The sequence below is a fragment of the Ochotona curzoniae genome, unplaced genomic scaffold (assembly GCF_017591425.1).
Source record: "Ochotona curzoniae isolate NIBS_2020 unplaced genomic scaffold, NIBS_Ocur_1.0 contig_43, whole genome shotgun sequence".
NCBI lineage: Eukaryota > Metazoa > Chordata > Mammalia > Lagomorpha > Ochotonidae > Ochotona > Ochotona curzoniae.
In genome coordinates this window covers 3,345,929-3,365,354 of record NW_024466218.1, presented here as the reverse complement: position 1 = coordinate 3,365,354, position 19,426 = coordinate 3,345,929, and the positions used below count along the sequence as shown (strand labels likewise).

The window sequence follows — 19,426 nt, the reverse complement described above, 5'->3', positions numbered from 1 at the left end:
TGCTTTCCATCCAATTTTACTCACTTTATAGTATTTTGAAGTAGGCAAGCATTCAGTTTAGGGGTATGTCAACAAGCTTCAATCTACACATTCAGAACAACTGGATCTCTAAGAACCAGTCCACAGTAATCGCTGAGAAGAGACAAACTCAACTGACAAATGTTCCAAGACAGGAAAAAACAAAACATTCTTTTCAGCATCTGATTTTCCCAGTTTATTTTGTTAACACAAAAGGTTGTAAATATAATTTACTTAAGACTATTTGTTATTAATAGGAGTGTCTTTAAGGGGGACCACTTATAATTTATCTAAATGTCTTACAACCAGCCTAGCACAGGAGTTCAAATATCAGTCCCTCCATTTTAAGATGATTAAAAGCAGACATAGGCAGTGTAACCAATATTCCATGGCATCCAGGTCTTCAGAATTTTTATGTAAATGTGGTGACATAAGTGTTACCAAAGATATTTACAAATAAAACTCCAAATTCTAAAACAATGTGTTTCAGAGCTTTAGAAAAGGTAGTTGTGTCTATAATTAAAACACAATCTCTTAAACTTACATCAAGCCCATGACTTACAAACCCACATGGATTTTTAAAAACAACCTAACTTACTTTATCATGGTAAAATATAAGAATTTTAGGCATAATTTTTTTTTAAAAAATAACTTTGAAAAATATTATGTTTGAGCAGCAATAAAGCTATTGATGCAATAAGCTGGTTATAAAATGATTGCCCGATGTTAATTTTGAAAATTAATTATCATAATTCAATCATTTAAATTTAAGTTAGATATTTTAGAAACAATCATAACTATAAGAAACACGTTTAAAATTTTCATATTATTGGTTCAATATATAAATTCACTCACTGAAGTACGTGATGATATCTTGCCTAAAATTTGGCTGACTGCTAATTTTGTTTTCTTACCTTAACATTTAGCTTGGCCCACTTTGATATTTATTAGAGACTATAACAGTAAACTATTTCTTTCAAAATAACTTTACAAATACTTAGAGATGAGTATTCATCTTATCTACAAAGTTATAAAACAGATTTCCAATATAGTTTTCAACATGCCTATATTTGAAAACTTACTTCAAAAACTATCACTGTTTTCATTTCTGGGCTATATTCTTACATGAAATATATGAATAGCAAATGTGCTATGAATACTGCATTCCAGGTCTAATTAAGCCATTCTTTTGTTAGTGTACAATGTTGCATCTAATAAAGCATGGCACAATTTTTACAGCTTCATGGCCAAATTAAACGTTCTGTGTTGAGGCAAAGAAGCAATCATCAAAATATTCAAAACAATAAAGTTAACTGTACACCAATTTTAAGAAAAACAAGAATATGCTAAAAAAAACCCAAACAATAATTCACTTCAAAAGAGAAAAAAGCTCTTAAAATACCAGTTTCCCAGCTCAAGCAAAAAATTTTAAAACATAGAAGAGAAAAAGAGAATAAGATGAAGAGTAACCAATTGACATTTCAAACACAAAGATCTTGCAAGAATAAAAATACATTCTAAAATCATTTTTGAGCCTTAAATTCCATTGATAAGTGAGAAAATGCATGTGTATTTTTATGCAGGCAACTGAGATAATTAATATATAATTTTGCTTAGGATAAAGTCTAAAATTAAAATATAGCAAAACGAAATTGTAATACAGTCAATGCCTGATTAGGAATCTCCCTTTTCATTATGAAGAAGACTCATGTTACAATAACACAATGCTAACAATGCAAACTTTGGAATAGATAGGAAAATGATAGTTTGCAAACACAACACAATTGACTAGTTAACTGGAGATAATGTTCTCTACAATATTCTGTGGAGTTACACTTCAAGTAGTCCATAGCATAGACATGAGTCAATTGCACTTCATTGGTGCTGTCATGATACCCAAATGTAAACAATAATGCAGACTTCTTTAATTTTTCTAATTGTAGAACCCCTCGTTGAAAATAAGGCAAATCAGAAAATGTAAAAATTGAAAAATGTGCACACTTATTTATAAAGTATTTCTCTAAATGCACTTGGCCAAAGAGCTCCTATGCAGAATAAAAGGAGAAAAGTCCCCACCATAACATTGTCTACTTTAAAAAAAAAAATGTCCTTATTTGTAACTAAAAGAAATAAGAAGTAATGCTGTCACTTGGAGTTTGCAGATTTTTCAGAACACGTTCATCTCCTTATGCATGTTTCTGCTAGTGTCCTAAATTTGGGTTCCAAATGATCCAAAAATTCAAGCCCATCGTCATCGTGCTGCTCACTGCAACAACCTACAGAACCAGCCGTGGATCCTTTTCCTTCATAGTTGTAGGTAAGAATGTAGTCTTCACCACGCTCATGTGCGTCTGCTTGATTACACCGATTAATTTTCTGCCAAGAGAAGAAATACCATATGCTTTATTATTATTATTTTAAACACCAGAACTTACTAACATAGAAATAATAGCTTTGATTTACCTTTCATTGTTTAATTTTTAATCAGAGTGTGTCCTCTAATGGATTCCTATATATAAAAAATGCACATGATTGGTCTATATCATAAATCACACTATAAATTCAGTCTATAGCATGCTCAAAAATTCACACATGTGGCAGCAATCATACAAGTGTTCACTTTAAGTAGTCATTACTTTCCTCTTTCAAATGATGGTTAAATTGAAATGATAAGGTCAGACTGGTCACACTGTTAGTGTCTGTACCATACTTTTGGATTTTCATTTACCGATTTTCTGATGATAAACACTATCCCAGTCATGGAAGAATACTTTAAATATCAGCACACATTGTTTCAATGAGTATTAAGGAAAAATAACGAGGAGTAAATAACCACTTAATGTGAACTTAGCCAAATCAAAAAGAAGGAAAAATAACTTGTCAATCAATATGTTCAAAATTAATTGACAGTAAAGAGCTAAAACACCCTACATTGTAATCATTTCCAAAGTTTAAAGTGAACAGAGATTTGTAGGCACTTGGGGCAACTCACCTCACTGAGACGGGGCTGCGTGAAATCGTGCCACTCGGAATAGGTGTATCTGCAGTTGTCCACTTCCACATGTCCTCCCCTGTAGGAGTCCAGCGTGTGGTGATGCCCAGCCCCCCGGTAGGATTCCAAGGTCTGCTGTCCTTTCACCATCTCAATAGTCTCCTGCCCTCCATTTCTGACTCCTGATCCCATGGTGCCAGAAGCACCCTGAGCAGCAGTGCCCACTGCATGGGTTGTGAAGCCATTTGTGGAATACTGAAATGAAAATAGTTTGTGATGGAAAAGCAGAGAACAAAACAGCATGAATTACAACAGTACTCATCTGGTAATGCCAAGATTGTAGGGTGTACGTGTGTGTGTGTGTGTGTGTGTGTGTGTGTGTGTGTGTGTGTTAGAAGGTAAGAAATTGGGCCCAGTGCAATGACTCAATTGATTGATCCTTCCCTTGCAAAGGCCAGATTCCCATATGGGCACTGGTTCATGTCCCAGATGTTCCACTTTCCATCCAGCTCCTGCTTATAGCCTGGGAAAGCAGCAGAGGATGGCTCAAAACCTTGGGATTTGCACCCATTTGGGAGACCCAGAAGAAACGCCTGGCTCCTGGCTTTGGGTTCTCAGCTGCAGCCATTGTGACCATTTGGGGAGTGAACCAGTGGATGGAAGTTCTTTCTCTCTGTCTCTCAGTGTCTCTGTACATACAAATTTCTGCTAAAAATAAATCTTTAAAAAGGTAAGAAATTGACTCTACCTTGTCAAGCCTAAGTATTTAACTTTTGCAAATCCAGTACTTAATCTAGCATTTAATGCAAGAAACAAATTGCAGAAGCCAAGGGATTTGGTACCCAAAGTTTAATCAGGAAACTCGATATTTCCTTAAAATTTTCTTGAAATACCATGAATCTTCAGGTATCACATCCTCTAACACATCCTCAAAGTTAGCACTAATATTCTCAAGTATATTTGCTCTGCTCAATTTAAATTTCAGTCCCTTTATTGACTAGAGCAGAAACACAAACAAGACTTTTCATCCAGCACCTCATTCAGCTCCCAACCAATCAAAACAGCAAGGGATAGAAATGAAGCTCCCACATAGCTGCAATAACAAATCCTTACAACCTAAACAAATATAATTGTATCACACAAGGAAAGAGAACCAAAATCATGGCCACTCATTTTGCAGGTTGTGAAGTTAGGACTCATAACACAGTCTAAGTTTTGTTTTGTCAAACCTCTCCTAGACACCATCATGTTCTGAGTGAGCAAATCTGTTATGGCCTGAATATCTGTGACAATTTCTATAGGTAACTGACTTGTTCCTCTTACACTTCTTGGGCTAGAAAACAAAGGTGGAGAAATGCAATCCCTTGCTAGAGTTGCTAGTTCAGGTCATCTGCCTCAGGCTTCTTCCAACCACATCACAGCCAGAAAGGACCCATTAAAGTTCTTCCCACACGATCAAAGCTAGTAGTGATTTTACTGCTGTTGCTGGAAATTTTTTTTTACACAATTATGCTGGTGTTCAGTGGCTAATTAAATGCAACAGTTGACAGCACAAACAGCAGCTTACATATATGTGAAAGAACAGGTTTAAAGTCAAAATCACGAAGCATTTGAAGCAGAAAGTAATGACACAACAAATGATTTTCACTATCAAGTAACACTCTGTGCCCAAATTGAAGCACTTCTATGTCACAGTGGTAACCACAGGAATTTTAATCACTTCCATGGGACTAACTACATTCTTTGGTAAATTGCTTGCTATTAATAAGAACAAGTAATTTTCTAAGAAATAAACATTATGGGCTAATACATGCTTTGTGATATTTTGTTATTTTGAGAAACAGAGAGGCATAGCTAAAAAGAGAGACCTCTTGCCCACTGCTTCACTCCCAGAAGTTTCTGCAATGGCCTGCACTGAGTCAGGTCAAAGACAGGAGCTGGGATTTCAACCCAGTTCTCCACTGCAGTAGCAGAGGCTCAATTGCCTGAACCACAGCTTGCTGTCTCCCAGGGTATGGATTAACAAGAAGCTAGAGCTGAAGTTGGAGCAGGAAATCAAATTCTATTCTCAGATACGGGGCATGAGCATTTTAACTCTTTTTGTGTTATTTTAGAAACTTACCATTTTGTCATCCCCAGGGGCCTCTGTGTTTGACACAATTAGATTCTGCTGGGTTAACTCATCAGGTAAAACTTTTGGTTGCTTGGATGCCACAGAAGCTCCACAAACTAATGTAAATAGAACACCTAGCGGAACAAGAAAAATTACTTGAGTTAATCATAAAATAATGAATTTAAAATATTATGTTGATATATTAACGTATTAATAATCAATATAAATTAAATAGTGATTTTAAAACAGCTTTGTAAAGCATACAATTATAATTACAGATGTCAAGACAGTACCCAACAAAAAACTTTGCCCTAAACAAATGTTACAAATACATGCTGCTTGCAGTATTAAATTTTGTATCTGTGCTGAGAAGACATTAAGTAAGGCAAAAGTTCCTTCAAAATATATTTGTGTGTTAGATAGGAATATAGAAATACAAATAGTCAGCTCCAATTCTCAGGGTTGATTGTTAGAAAGTACTGTGGAGTTAAAGCCTTTGAATTCAAGAAAGGACTTACAAAAGAGCAATGCTATGCCAAGCAATATTGCAAGGATGGCCCACTTTCCAAGTCTGACTTCCCCATTGCCAGTCCTTGGACTCGCTCGAAGCGTGCAATCATTCTCAGTAATGCAGTCACACAGCAACACATCCAATGAAGTGACTTGAGACAGACCAAGCCTATCTGTAACTCTGATGGGTACCACATATCTCCCAAATGGAGGGTCGTTCTGATAGTAAAGACGCACTGCTGTATCTGAAAGAAAAATAAAAGCAAGCATTGCACAATGACACTCTTTTTTCCTGCAAATAAGTGACTACTGGACAGTTATTATGTTGGACATATCTGATGGGATAGCACAAACACCAGCAGACTGAAAATGCAAACTGAGCAGTTGTAAATGCACAATGGCTATAAATACATCACACCTTATAGTTTGTACACACTGCCTCACACTTAAAGGTTTTTGTTCCCAGGTAAAAATATTTTTTCTCTGTCCACAAAGATATCCCTTCTGTCACAATTAGTAACACCTTGTTTTTCTACGTCTTTAAAATATTTTATTAAAGTCATCTGCATATTTTCTTTTATGCAATAGCCATGATAGAATAATAGCCTAAAATTTCTGATGTTTTCCTTTTGCTTGATTTGCATACATCATGACTAAAAAATATGAACACTTGTATTGTCAGAACTGATGCAACAATGTAGAAAACACATGGCAGCCCATGGGTCACACTGCTGAACTGCACCTTCTGACTCTAAGGGACACGGGACCAAATTCACATACTTTAAAAATTTTTTATGTATTTTTTAGATGTAGGATAGAAAATACTCAGAACAAAACTGAATGCAATCTTAGGTTTAGAAACAGAGATATAATGTTATTTTGCACCTGCCAACCTGGTGTAACACTCACTTGTTGTATAGTTTTAAACATGCATGTGAATGTCTGAATGAAGAAATCACTGAATTAATCCATTTTCTGAGAAACCATGATTAGCCTGTTAAGTCTATTATGTAAGAAATAATAATAATGAGACCAGCAAACCAAAAACATGATTCATAATGTGCCACGGTTCATTTAATTCATACCTCATTTACTCCTCTCCTCCAAGTAACTCCATTTTACACATCAGTAAATTGATGTTCAAAGAGAAAAACTAATATGGTGAGATTTACATGACCAGTAAATGGTAGAGGCAGTATTTAACACTGAACCTATCTAACTTCAAAGTCTCTTCAAACTACATTCTTTTTCACTGGTTTCCCAGGCTTTTGGATGGTTAAATAGATCAGTAAACTTTTAAAAATAAATTTGTGACCAACATAATAATGCCAAGATTTTGTTCTGCTAAGCAGAGCTATTAGAAAGAAGGCATCACCTCCTAGAAATATTGCTTAAAACCTAATGATATGATATGATGACACCAAATAAATAGCTGGGACAAAAATGTAAGAACAAAGCGAACATTACCTAAGACAGATAAATTAGTCACAATCATATACATAAGAAATGTTTTAAAATATGTTAAAATTATATGTATTTACAAAGCAGGATTCAAGATACAGTACTTTACCTTCTTTCTATAGGCCCCTGTTTGAATTCCCTATTTTCTTCTGCCTTTTATAACTTTTCCTTTCTAATGTGTCACAATTCGAAAGTGAGAAAGACTCGCTGAAAGCTTAAGGTTGAAAAACATACAAGAGCATTAAAAATGTTCTCATGAAGGCTGGTACCAGGATGATGGTTTATGAATAATGTGAGGAGGAGGCAGAGAATGTGCCCTACATTTGACAGCTGTGGGGAATGATGCAATGATGGTGACAGAGGGAGGTCATCTTCACTTATGCTATTGTCAATCAGTGGAGAGCATCCTGGGCTAAAGTCAAAAGCTCAGGCTTATCACAATGGACAAAAGTGAGCACCGTAGCAAAGAAGGGTGATAACATGACAAACACTGGAGCATATGTGATATTGTCAACCAATAAAGTATTTAATTCTCTAGCCAATTGGTAAGTTAACTGTAGTTTCTGTGTTCTGATTTTTTGGCCATGTTTAAATGCTTCAGAACAGACCACAAAATAAAACACAGGATCAACATGGAACCACTTTGAAAATTCAGCTAGTTCAGATTCCCCATGTGGTTAGCATTTGGTCTACATTTGTCCAGTTCTGCTTTCCTTCTTTCACAGCTACTGACCATAAGAAAATAAATACTTGCATAAGATTGTCCCAGAGTGTTCTTCCTGAGGAACTCAACTTCCAACACGTGAAATTATTACCTTCAATAATCTATGTAAGTGAGAGATTGGAAGTGATCACATTAGCTCTAAGCCATGAGAGTGTCTCTGTTCAGAGCAGGAATGAGAGGTCACTAAATTCTTGTGGGAATCTGGGCTCAGAATCCGTGAGAGACTCAAGAAGCCAACTGCTCACCACACCGAAACTGAGAAACAGGTGTGCTTGCATCCATGATTTCCACACAGGGAACTGGTCTTCTATTATATCATGGAAACAAATATTTTAGACATTCTGATGTGGAAGAGGACAAAGTGATATTGTAAAAAAAAAAAAATCCTACCATTAATTCTTGTCAGTCTCCATATTCTCTGTACTTCTGGATCAGAACTCGCCAAACTGAAGTCAAAGGGTGGGCCGTTTACGGGTTCATCACGATCAACAGCAACAATCTCCGCAGAGGACATGGTGGTTTTACAGATCGTCACTGTCCTTCTAGGTATGTATGGGCCATTATCGTTCACATCTTCAAGTATAATTCCCAATGTCCCAGTACATGATCTCCCACCTAGAAAAATCAAACAAGTGAAAAATATCATTAGTATCAAAGAGGTTCTACAGAAAATAATTGCTATTTATATGTGTTCAGTCATTCAATCACTATAAAAATATGGAAGATATAAAGAAATCTTGACTGATCTTTGAGAGAAGATATGACAATTTTCTGAGAAATTGCATTTCTGGATATTAAAATATACAAAGGTATCCCAGAAAGTAGGAAAGCGCATTACGTACAAGTATGATTGAGAGACACTGAAGGCAAAGGTAGACAGGTGCTGAATGAGACTGCAGGAAAAGAATTAGAGCTTTTGAAAGCCAGAAATTTATTCATAAATCACCCATGACTTTGGAGCATAGAAACTGAATAGCAAAAGACATTCATTTAGAATATTAGAAGTGATATATTGAGGAGTTCAATGGTGGAAGACTGCAAAAGAATAAAATCATTTGGCAAACTAAAAAGAATTACTCTAAGTAATGCATCTATTTACGCAGTTAGCAAAAACTTCCTGAATCACTACTCTACATAAATGACTGCTCTACCATTCAAAGATGAAGAAGTTGTGGATCCAGGCCACAAAGTAGTGATATGGTCTTGAAGACTGACTCTGAACAAAATCCAAAAAGTCTGTTCAAAGTAGTTTTCATAATAAAATAAGGAAGAGGAAGGAGGGGAATGCCACCCACTTTCCCAGGTTTGTCTTACATAAGGCTGCCAACCAAAGGAAACTGAAATACCAGATACAGTCCTAAAGCAACTACCTGGACCAGGGCACCTGAGGCACAATGCTTGGGCCTCTGACAGTCCAATGAGTTTGCCTCTGGTTTGGCACATGTGCAGCTCATGTTCCACCAGTCCCACAGCCCTTGCCACACTACAAAAAGAAATGGCACCTCATATGACACTGGCGGGGGTATAGGCTGTGAAATTCACCCTGTTTTTGCACTGCCCACTTGGGGTCTGCTGCTTTGTCTCTGCTCCTGGCAGGATCAAACAAATCAGCAAGACAGGTTCCACTCAAAAATGGGTTCAGATTACCCCAGACCTAACAGTCAGCAGACCCAGAACTCCATCAGTGTCATTCAGGTGCAATTTTATAATACTGGGACTAAAGGACCAAAATGACTGTAAATGACTTAAGTTCATCAATCAAATGTCACAGACCAGTGGACTGGATAAAAAAAAACAAAACCCATCTATCTTGTTGCCTACAGGAGACACATCTCACCAACAAAGATCAGTGGAAACTGAAAGTGAGAGGATGGATAAAAGATAATCCAGGCTAACTGAAAAGAAAAATAAGCTGCCATAGCCATTCTTATTAAAAGCAAAGAAGAATACAACATAATAATCAAAGAATCCATCCAGCAAGAAAAGATCGAGCCCGGTGCGGTGGCGCAAGTGGTTAAGGGTCCTCGCCTTGCACGCCCGGGATCCCATATGGGCGCCGGTTCTATCTCGGCAGCCCCGCTTCCCTTCCAGCTCCCTGCCTGTGGCCTGGGAAAGCAGTCGAGGACAGCCCAAAGCTTTGGGACCCTGCACCCGTGTGGGAGACCCGGAAGAGGCTCCTGGCTTCGGGTCAGCATAGCATCGACCGTTGCACTCACTTGGGGAGTGAATCATCGGTCGGAAGATCTTCCTCTCTGTCTCTCCTCTCTGTATACCCGCCTTTCCAATAAAAAAAATAATAAAAGTAAATCTTTAAAAAAAAAAGAAGAGATCACAATAATAAATGTGTATGTACCAAATGCCAGCTGCGTGAATCAAATATTAATGGATGTAAGGAGAGAAACAGTTTCCAATACAATACAATAATAGTCGGGGACCTCAATACCCCATGAACATCGACAGATCAACAAAACAGAAACTCAGCAAGGAAACAACAGAACTCACCCAGACACTAGAGCAAATGGATTTAATTGATTCCTACAGAACCTTTCATCCTATAGACAGAGAATACACTTTATTTTCATCAGTATATGACACTTTCTGCAGGATTGACTATGTTATAGCCCACAAAACAAGCCTCAGCACATTAAAAAATATTTATACACCACACATCTTCTCAAATCATCATAGAGTAAAATTGGAAGCCAATAGCTCAAAATACCCAGGAAGACTTGCAAATACCTAAAGACTGAATAACATGCTATGAAATGAATAATGGGTTAGGCAGGAAATCAAAGAAAATTTTTAAAATTTTCTTGAAGTAGATAAAAGCACCAACATATCATATCAAAACTTATGGGACACAATTAAGACAGTGTTAAGAGGAAAGTTTATCTTAACACTTATGTCAAGACATTAGAAAAGAACCAAATAAATGAACTAACTGTACATTTGAAGGAGCTAGAAAAACAACAGCAAAGCAATTCCAAGATTATCATGAAAAAAGAAATAACCAAAATAGGGGAGGAAAAAAAAACAAATAGAGACCAAAAGAACAATACATAAGATCAACGAATCAAAGAGCTGGTTTTCTGAGAAAATTAACAAAAGAGATTCCCCACTAGCCTAACTAATCAAAAAAGAGGGAGAAGATGTGCATCAATAGCATCAGAGATAAAGAGGGAAATATAACAGATACCCTGGAAATACATAAAATAATCAGAACCCATTACAAGCAACTACATGTTAACAAACCAGAAGATCTAGAAAACAATGGATAGATTTTGGACAAATACAATCTACCAAAATTGAACCATGAGGCAATAATCTAAATAGACCTATAGCAAAAAGAGATTGAGTTAGTAATTAAATCTCTCCCAATCAAGAAGAGCCCTGGACCAGATGGCTTCACAGCAGAATTCTGTGAAATGTTTTAAGAATATACCCCAATTCTCCACAAGTTTTTCCAAACAACAGAAATGGAGACAATTCTTCCAAACTCTTTCTATGCAGCCAATGTCACCTTAATGCCAAAGCCAGATAGAGAAACAACAGAGAAAGAGAACTACAGATGATATCTCTGAATAGCATAGACAGAAAGATTCTCAACAAAATACATCCAACAATACATCAGGCAGATCATTGTCCCGGAGCAGGTGGGATTTATCCCAGACATGCAAGGATGGTTTAACACTTGCAAATCAATAAATGTGATACATCACATTAACAAATTGGGAAATAAAAACCATATGATCATTTCAACAGGTGCAGAGAAGGCATTTGATAAAATTGAACATCATGCTGAAAACCTTAAGTAACATAGGCACAGAAGGAACATTGTATAACACATTTAAAGCAATATACAAAACCACAACCTCAAAAGAAACAAACCAATGCCAGCATCATACTAAATGGGGAAAGACTGGAAGCTTTTCCACTAACATCAGGAACTAGACAAGGATGTCCAGTTTCACCACCACTATTCAATACAGCACTGGAAGTCCTTGCCAGGGCGATTAGGCAAGAAAAATAAATTAAAGGAATTAAAATTGAAACTGAGGAATTAAAATTACCCTTGTTTGTAGATGACATGATTCTTTACATAGAACAACCAAGATTCAATCAAGAGACTATTATAATGCACAACAGAATTTGGCAGGGTAGCAGGCTATGAAATTCATTAACATAAATTGATGGCACTAGTATATACAAATAACTCCATGGCTAAGAAAGAATTGTAAGTACACTTCCCTTTAAAATCGTGGAGAGGAACCTCAAATACCTTGGAATTAACTTAACCAAAGATGTGGAAGAATTTTATAATGAAAACCATAAAACATTAAAAAATAAATAAATAGGGCCCGGTGGTAAAGGTCCTCGCCTTGCACGCCCGGGATCCCATATGGGTGCCGGTTCTATCCCAGCAGCCCCGCTTCCCTTCCAGCTCCCTGCCTGTGGCCTGGGAAAGCAGTCGAGGACGGCCCAAAGCTTTGGGACCCTGCACCCACGTGGGAGACCCGGAAGAGGCTCCTGGCTTTGGATCGGCATGGCATTGACCATTGCGCTCACTTGGGGAGTGAATTATCGGATGGAAGATCTTCCTCTCTGTCTCTCCTCTCTGTATATCCGCCTTTCCAATAAAAAAAAATAATTAAAAAATTTTTTAAATAAATAAATAAATAGAAGAAGACACTAAAAGATGGAGAAAGTTACCATGATCCTGGATCAGCAGGATCAATATCATCAAAATGTTCATATTACCAAAAGTAATATACACATTCAATGTGATCTCAGTAAAAATCTCCAGAACATTCTAAGAAATAAAAAAGAAGATACAAATGTTCATCTAGTAACACAACAAAATATGAATAGTCAAAACTATCCTGAAGAATAAAAATCAAGCTGGAGTAATCACAATTGCAGACCTCAAGATACTACAGAGCAGTGATCACCAAAGCAGTCTGGTACTGGTAAGCAGAAACAGAGAAGATCAATGGAACAGAATAGAAACACCAGAAGGGAGCCCACACATGCACAGTCAACTAAACTTTGACAAGAAAACTGAAAATAATCCAGGGGAAAAGCCCAATCTATTAAAAAATGCTGTTGGGACAATTGCATAGCAATCTACAGAGGTAAGAAGCAAGACCTCCACCTGTCGCCTTATACAAAAATGAACTCTAAACGGATCAAAGATCTAAATTTTCATCCAGAAACCACCAAACTACTAGAGGAAAACATAGGAAGCACTCAACAAGATATAGGAATTGGGAAAGACTTTTCAGGAAAGTCACCAAAAGCACAGCAGTTGAAGACAAAATAAACAAACGAGACTACGTCAAATTAAAAAGCAGCTTACAGCAAAGGAAATGATCAAAGAAGTGAAGAAACAACTAACAGAATGGAAGAAAATATTTGCACACTACACAGCTGACAGGGGACTAATAGCCAGGATTTACAAAGAGCTTAAGAAATTCAATAGCAGCAAAACAAACAACTCTGTAAGAAATGGGAGGAAATTATCAGACATTTTTCAAAAGAGCAAATTCAAATGGCTAACAGACATATGAAAAAAATGCTCAGGCTCCATAGCTGTTTGGAAAATACAAATGAAACCACATTGAGGTTGCATGTAACTCCAGTGAGATTGGCTAGATTCAGATCTCTACTATACCTGCTGGCATGGATGTGGGGAGAAAGGTACCTTCCTTCACTATTGGTGGGACTCTAGGCTAATAGCAGCCACAGTGGAAGTCAGTATGGGGAGTGAAAGCTAAGAGAATTGAAAATTGACTTTGCCTATGACCTAACTAACCCATTTTTGGGAATATATCCAAAGTAGATGAAACCCGCATACGAGAAAGGGATCTGTAATCATACATCTATAGCAGCACAATCTACAGCAGCAAAGACATGGAAAGCACCCAGATGCTCATCAAAAGAGGAGTGAATAAAGAAACAGGGCAGCATCTACTCCATGGAATATGATGCAGCCATTAAAAAGAATGAATTTCTACTATTTGCAACGAAATGGTCCCAACTAGAGACCATTGTGTTCAACGAAATAAATCAATCCCATGAAGGCAAATATATGTCTGTCTAATGTAAGACAATCTCTTTGCAAAATATAGGCTCAATAGCCCTTTCAATACTGTTTTTACTACATCTCGGGGGGCTGATATTTTTGGCTTTATTTTCATTCATTCAAAAAAAAAGCAGTTTTGTTTTCTCTTATTAAATTCATCCAGTAACATCATTTTCTTCAAGAAGGTTTTTGATTTTCTTTTTCATTTCTTCAGTGATACATTAGTCATTTAGTAGCATGTCATTTAACTTTAGGGCATTGCAAATTTTCTTTATTCTTTATGTTGATTTTGTTTTGTGACTTTTCATTAAGGGGATGTATAGTAACTGTAATAGAGACTATCATATCCAGATGTGAAGATAAAATGCAGTATGCATCTTTACTTCCAAATCAAAGATGGACTCCTAATGAAACTGTTAAATCTATCCTGACAATATAATGCTGGACTGTGTGCCATCCTCCATACCTACAATGTCAGGATACGCATAAATAGCAGAATGACGGATTTAACGACTGCTTATAAAGAACTGGACTACTAAAGGGAAATCAGTAGCGGGGAGGGGGAGGATTTGCAGAGAGGGTAAGGGAAATCCCAGAGCAAACGTAATTATATCATAAAATGATAAAAAATAAAAATAGCTTAAAAAATAGTAATCTTCTTCTAACTACTAGAGTAATATAGCGAAAATAGAAACCCACATTTCTATTAGAGAGAGAATATGGGTAAAATTGCCCATAAAATTTAGATTGAGAAGAAAAGGGAAACTGAGATTCAAGTTTAAAATCTGTCTATGTTTAGAAAGGGAAAGGCTGTAAGCCATCACGTCGGAATGTAAGGAAATGCAGACCTAGGGGATGAGACAGATGTTGAACCAGAGGAACCAAGTGCGATGGAGAAGTACAAGGGTGGGGGGAGTGAGCACTGGTCCACCATATCAAACCTCATGAGTAAAATGTAGATTACTTGCTGAAAAACTGAAAATGTGCACAGTTGAAGATATATTCTGCTGATTTAAAAGAAAATGTCTTACTCTGATCTGATGCAAGGATTGTAATATTATAGATTCCATCTCTGTTGCTCTCTACTTCTCTGTCCAGAGTTCTGAAAATCACGATGGATCCTGAATTTTCTTCAACAGTGACCCATCCTTTTGGGTCATTTAATTTCCTATACCTGTTCATAATGAGGAATTAAAATATGTGAGGGATTATATGCCAAATTATAACACTAAATCAAAACAAGTTCAACTTTGAAAACTACAATGAAGTTTACTTAAAGTTAAAGTTAACTATAGTAGAATTACAAATACCTTATGCCATCGCTACTTCTTGTTTCCGGGTCAAAGGCACGATATCCATTGCTTTTTGTTCCCACCGCTGCATTTTCTGTAATTCGAACGGTCTGTGTTGCTGGGCTACACTCGGGACCTTCATCCTGATCTCTTACATTAACAGTAACTGTTGCTGTGCTCATGGATGACCTTGAAATACCATCTCTTGTATATGGAGCTTCATTCGTCACGCCAATCTGCAGGGTCAGCTGTTGTCTTTCTTCATAATTCAGAGGCTGCAGAAATAAATGTATTGAAAAATCAGATCAATCACTTAACACTCAGCAGCATGATCGGACATAAGTAACTAACTGCTAAATAGATTCTGATAGAAGTTTCAGAAAATGCTTAATGAAAATGTGTACATGGTGACACAAGAGATACTCATTTATGGAATCTATATCATAATCGGTAGATATTTACTACAACATTATGAATAGCTTTTCTTTCATTCCTCAAATGAACAGAATTATTTGTTCTTGGTTTGGGTCGAAAATAGAGCTCAATTTTTGTAAGATGCATTTAAGAGGGGAAATACAAGAATATAAACAGTTTACAATCATCACACTTTCCTTTGAAAAAAAATCTAATTATTTGAAAAGTAGAGCAACAGGGAGAGAGAGAGAGAGGGGTGGGGAGGCTGGGACAAGATAAATCAAGGATCCTAAAACTCTCCATCCATGTCTCCCACACGATTGGGCAGAGTTAAGATAAAGGCTTGAGCCATTATCTGTTCCTCTTGGATGCATAAGCAAAAGTTAGACCAAAAGTGGAGTAGCTGATACTGAAACCAGGCACTCCAATATGGGATGCCATTTGACAGACCTCTCAGATGGCTTATCCTTCTGTACAATGGCCACCCAACAGTGTCCTTTTAAAACTCTTGCATTCCAGTTCCTTTCTTAAAGCCTCAACATACCAAGTTCCATGAAGATTTATAGCTATAATAAGAATGAATGACAGGAATTTTTCAGGTCTTGGAGTTCACAGGAACAGATTTCCTTCCTTCAAATACCAACCTGTAAGGCAGGTGCTGGGTAAAGAATCAGATAGGGTTTTAAGGGAATTTCTTTGAATCAGAAAGAAATTAAACACACACTGAAGCTGATTTTCATGACTCCAATGAGAGGGATTCATCACTTATGATTCACGCTTCTTGCGAAAATGCATGCAGAATAAGAAAACTCCATAGACATAAGATAGAATCATTTCTAGTGAGAAAGCGGTGTGTAATGAGCCCATGACTTTCCGAGATCAGAGGAGCTCAGACTGCTTTGTGCTCTAATGCTAGCTCCTGAAATAGCAGCAAGTCCTTTTCATGTGTTGTAGAACAGTATGAAAACGAAACACTAGACATATATACATTTTTAAATGATTGAGGATTCCCATTTTGAACTCAAATGATAATGTACTGAGCATAGATGAATAAACTTACAAGCAACCACTTCATGGGCTGATTTATCATTTGGGGAAGTCATAAATAAATAGCATTTCTTGGAATCAGATTAAAAAAATAGGCTGGGAAAGTAAGGCAGTGTCCCCAAAATCAAAACTTAGGGAAATTTGATTTAAGAGGAATTGGCTACAAACTGGATAAAATATCACATTAACTGAATACATACTTGCATATATTTCTTTTAAATCCCACTGTTACAAAAAGCTATCAAAAATAAACATTCTGCAACACATATTTGCACGACATGGCATTTATATTGTCCTATATACATTTATATTGTCCTATAAACATTTAGCAGAATTCCGTTCTTTTTATTAAAATATATTATGCTATCCTTTGATATGATAAATTGTTGATTTAATCTTACCTTGACTACACACAGAACTCCTTCATTAGTTTTGGGATCAGTTACAATTTTAAAATTTCCGTTTTCATTTCCCTTCAAAATGGTATAGTTAGCTCTCCAATTAGGAGTATTAACTAAATCCTTATCCTCAACAGTAACACGCAAGATTTCCACATCAACTGCATTTTCCTCCACTGATGCTTCATACTAAAAGAATACAAGCAAAAATGTCGTGTTAATTTACTCACAAAAACAAAATATGCAATAAAGGAAGCCCTGTTTTTTTAATTTTCTAAATACTATTTTTACATTTTTTCTTAAAGATTTTTGTTTTATTAATTTGAAAATCAGAGTTACAGAGAGAAAGCATGAGAGACAGAGAGGGGCCTTCCATCTACTGGCTCACTCCCCATAGCTGCAATGGCCAGAGCTGGGCTGATCCAAAGCTGAGGGCCAAAAGTTTCTTCTAGATTTCCCATGCGGGTACAGGAACCCAAGGACTTAAGCCACCCTCCACTGCTTTCTCAGGCCATGAGCAGGAAGCTGGGTGGGAATGGGGCAGTCATGACTAGATCCTGTGCCCATATGGGTTGATTTGCCAGTGCTGCCGAAGGAGGATTCGCTTACAATGCCACTGTGTCAGCCCCAATGTTTACATAATTTTAAACTCCAACTCCAAATCATTGTTATGCTGTTGAAGTTATTTCATTTAAAACCAAGTGTTATCAATGAGGATCTGCATACCTAATAATTAACAATAGATTATACGTTTTTCCTCTTCTTAATATCATGTACTTACAGAAGAACGGGTAAACACTGGCAAGTTGTCATTCACATCTCCAATATTAATGATACATGTTGCAGTCGTCTGTAAACCAAAATACTGACCATCCATGTCTTGTACCTTTATTTTCAACTGGTACGTATCAATTACCTGAAAACAAAGAGAGAATTTAAGTGCTTAGAGAAATGATCAACATTTTGATGAAATATATATATATATAGTGTTTAATTTTCCTTGTGTTAATAATTCAAGGGGCACATGGTTAAATACTATGCCCTTTCTGTTCAAGAAGAACTTAACACTAGTAGTTTTCATTCAGTTTATCAAAACCATGTAATTTCTCATGTTTAAAATCCTATCAACTGGTGTAATACATAATCAATGTAATCAATGGTTTTATCTATTCAACAAATATCATCAGTACATTTTAAGCCACACGTCAATTACTAAGAATCTTTATCTCCTACCAAAAACAGATTCCTCTTATTTTGCTTTTTTATTTGTATAAAGAAAACATAATTTATATACACAGTTTGAAGAGCACATTGATACTCTCCACCCAAAAATTTCTTCTACTCTTATTTTTCTTTATTTTTACAATGATACATTTTCAATTTGCTTTATAAACACGTTTAAATTTAAAATATATATAGTTGTAAGTCAGAACTATCGTTGTGGCACAGCTGATCTGTGGGTCAAGCCACTGCCTGTAATGTCAGTACCACAAGCCCAGCTGCTCCACTTCCAATCTAATCCCATTCTAATGACCTGGGAATGCAGCGAAAGATGATGCTCGGGACCCTGTCGTCCACATGGAACACCCAGATGGAGTCTCAGGCTCTTGGCTTTGACCTGCTCCAATCTAGTTGCTGCGTTTATCTTGGGGAGTAAACCAGCAGACGGAAGATCACTCTGTAACACTGTCTTTCAACTAACTAAATAAGTCATATCTATCTACCTATCTATCTATCTATCTATCATCTCTCTAGATATACAGATAGGTAGATATAACAGTAAACCTTATAATATTCCTGTAATAAAGCAATAATGTGAAAAATTCTCCATTTAATAAAAGGTTTTAAAGATTAACTTCAACATATTTATACAAAGATTTTAAAAATTAGTTTGAAAATAAAGTTCTGGGACTAATTTTTTCCTTCCAATGAAAAATAGCATCTGGCTTTAAAATGTTGCTACTTTAAAAAAATGTGTCTCCTCCTATAGCTGCATTTATTAGAAGAGGATAGGGGCTAGGGCCATGGCATAGTAGGCTCAGTGTCTGCCTGCAGTGCTAGCACCCCATAGGAGTGCTGGTTCATGTCCTAGCACTCCATCTCTGATTCAGCTCTCTGCCTATGGCCTTGGAAGTCAGCAGAGGATGGCTCATCTTCAGGAGCTTGCAGCTAGGTGGGAGAGCTGGAAGAAGTTCCTGATTCCTAGCTTTGGATGGAAACAGCTCTGGCTATTTGGGGAATGAACCAGCAAATGGAAGTTTGCTCATTCTCTCTTTCTCTCTATCCCTCCTTGTCTGTGATGCTGCATTTCAAATAAAAATAAATAAATCTTTAAAAAGAGAAAAGCAGCATTATAGTAATACCTTCTGGAAACA

At 36.6% G+C, this 19,426-nt stretch overlaps 1 protein-coding gene across 2 annotated transcripts in view; it reads right to left on the bottom strand.

Moving 5' to 3' along the window:
* Positions 1-201: 201 nt before the first annotated feature.
* Positions 202-19,426, bottom strand: part of DSC2 (desmocollin 2) — a 36,577-nt gene continuing 17,352 nt past the window's right edge. The window contains exons 8-16 of one of the 2 annotated variants that reach the window (XM_040984689.1): positions 17,833-17,967; positions 17,055-17,240; positions 15,211-15,467; positions 14,932-15,074; positions 8,209-8,433; positions 5,642-5,878; positions 5,133-5,257; positions 3,011-3,265; positions 202-2,394 (exon numbers count right to left, since the gene is read on the bottom strand). In XM_040984689.1, the coding sequence (XP_040840623.1) occupies positions 2,197-2,394; positions 3,011-3,265; positions 5,133-5,257; positions 5,642-5,878; positions 8,209-8,433; positions 14,932-15,074; positions 15,211-15,467; positions 17,055-17,240; positions 17,833-17,967 (1,761 nt within the window). In that variant the 3' untranslated portion in view covers positions 202-2,196. Of the gene's footprint in view, positions 2,395-2,491; positions 2,528-3,010; positions 3,266-5,132; positions 5,258-5,641; positions 5,879-8,208; positions 8,434-14,931; positions 15,075-15,210; positions 15,468-17,054; positions 17,241-17,832; positions 17,968-19,426 lie in introns of those variants that run through there. The other variant, XM_040984690.1, reaches the window with a different exon arrangement.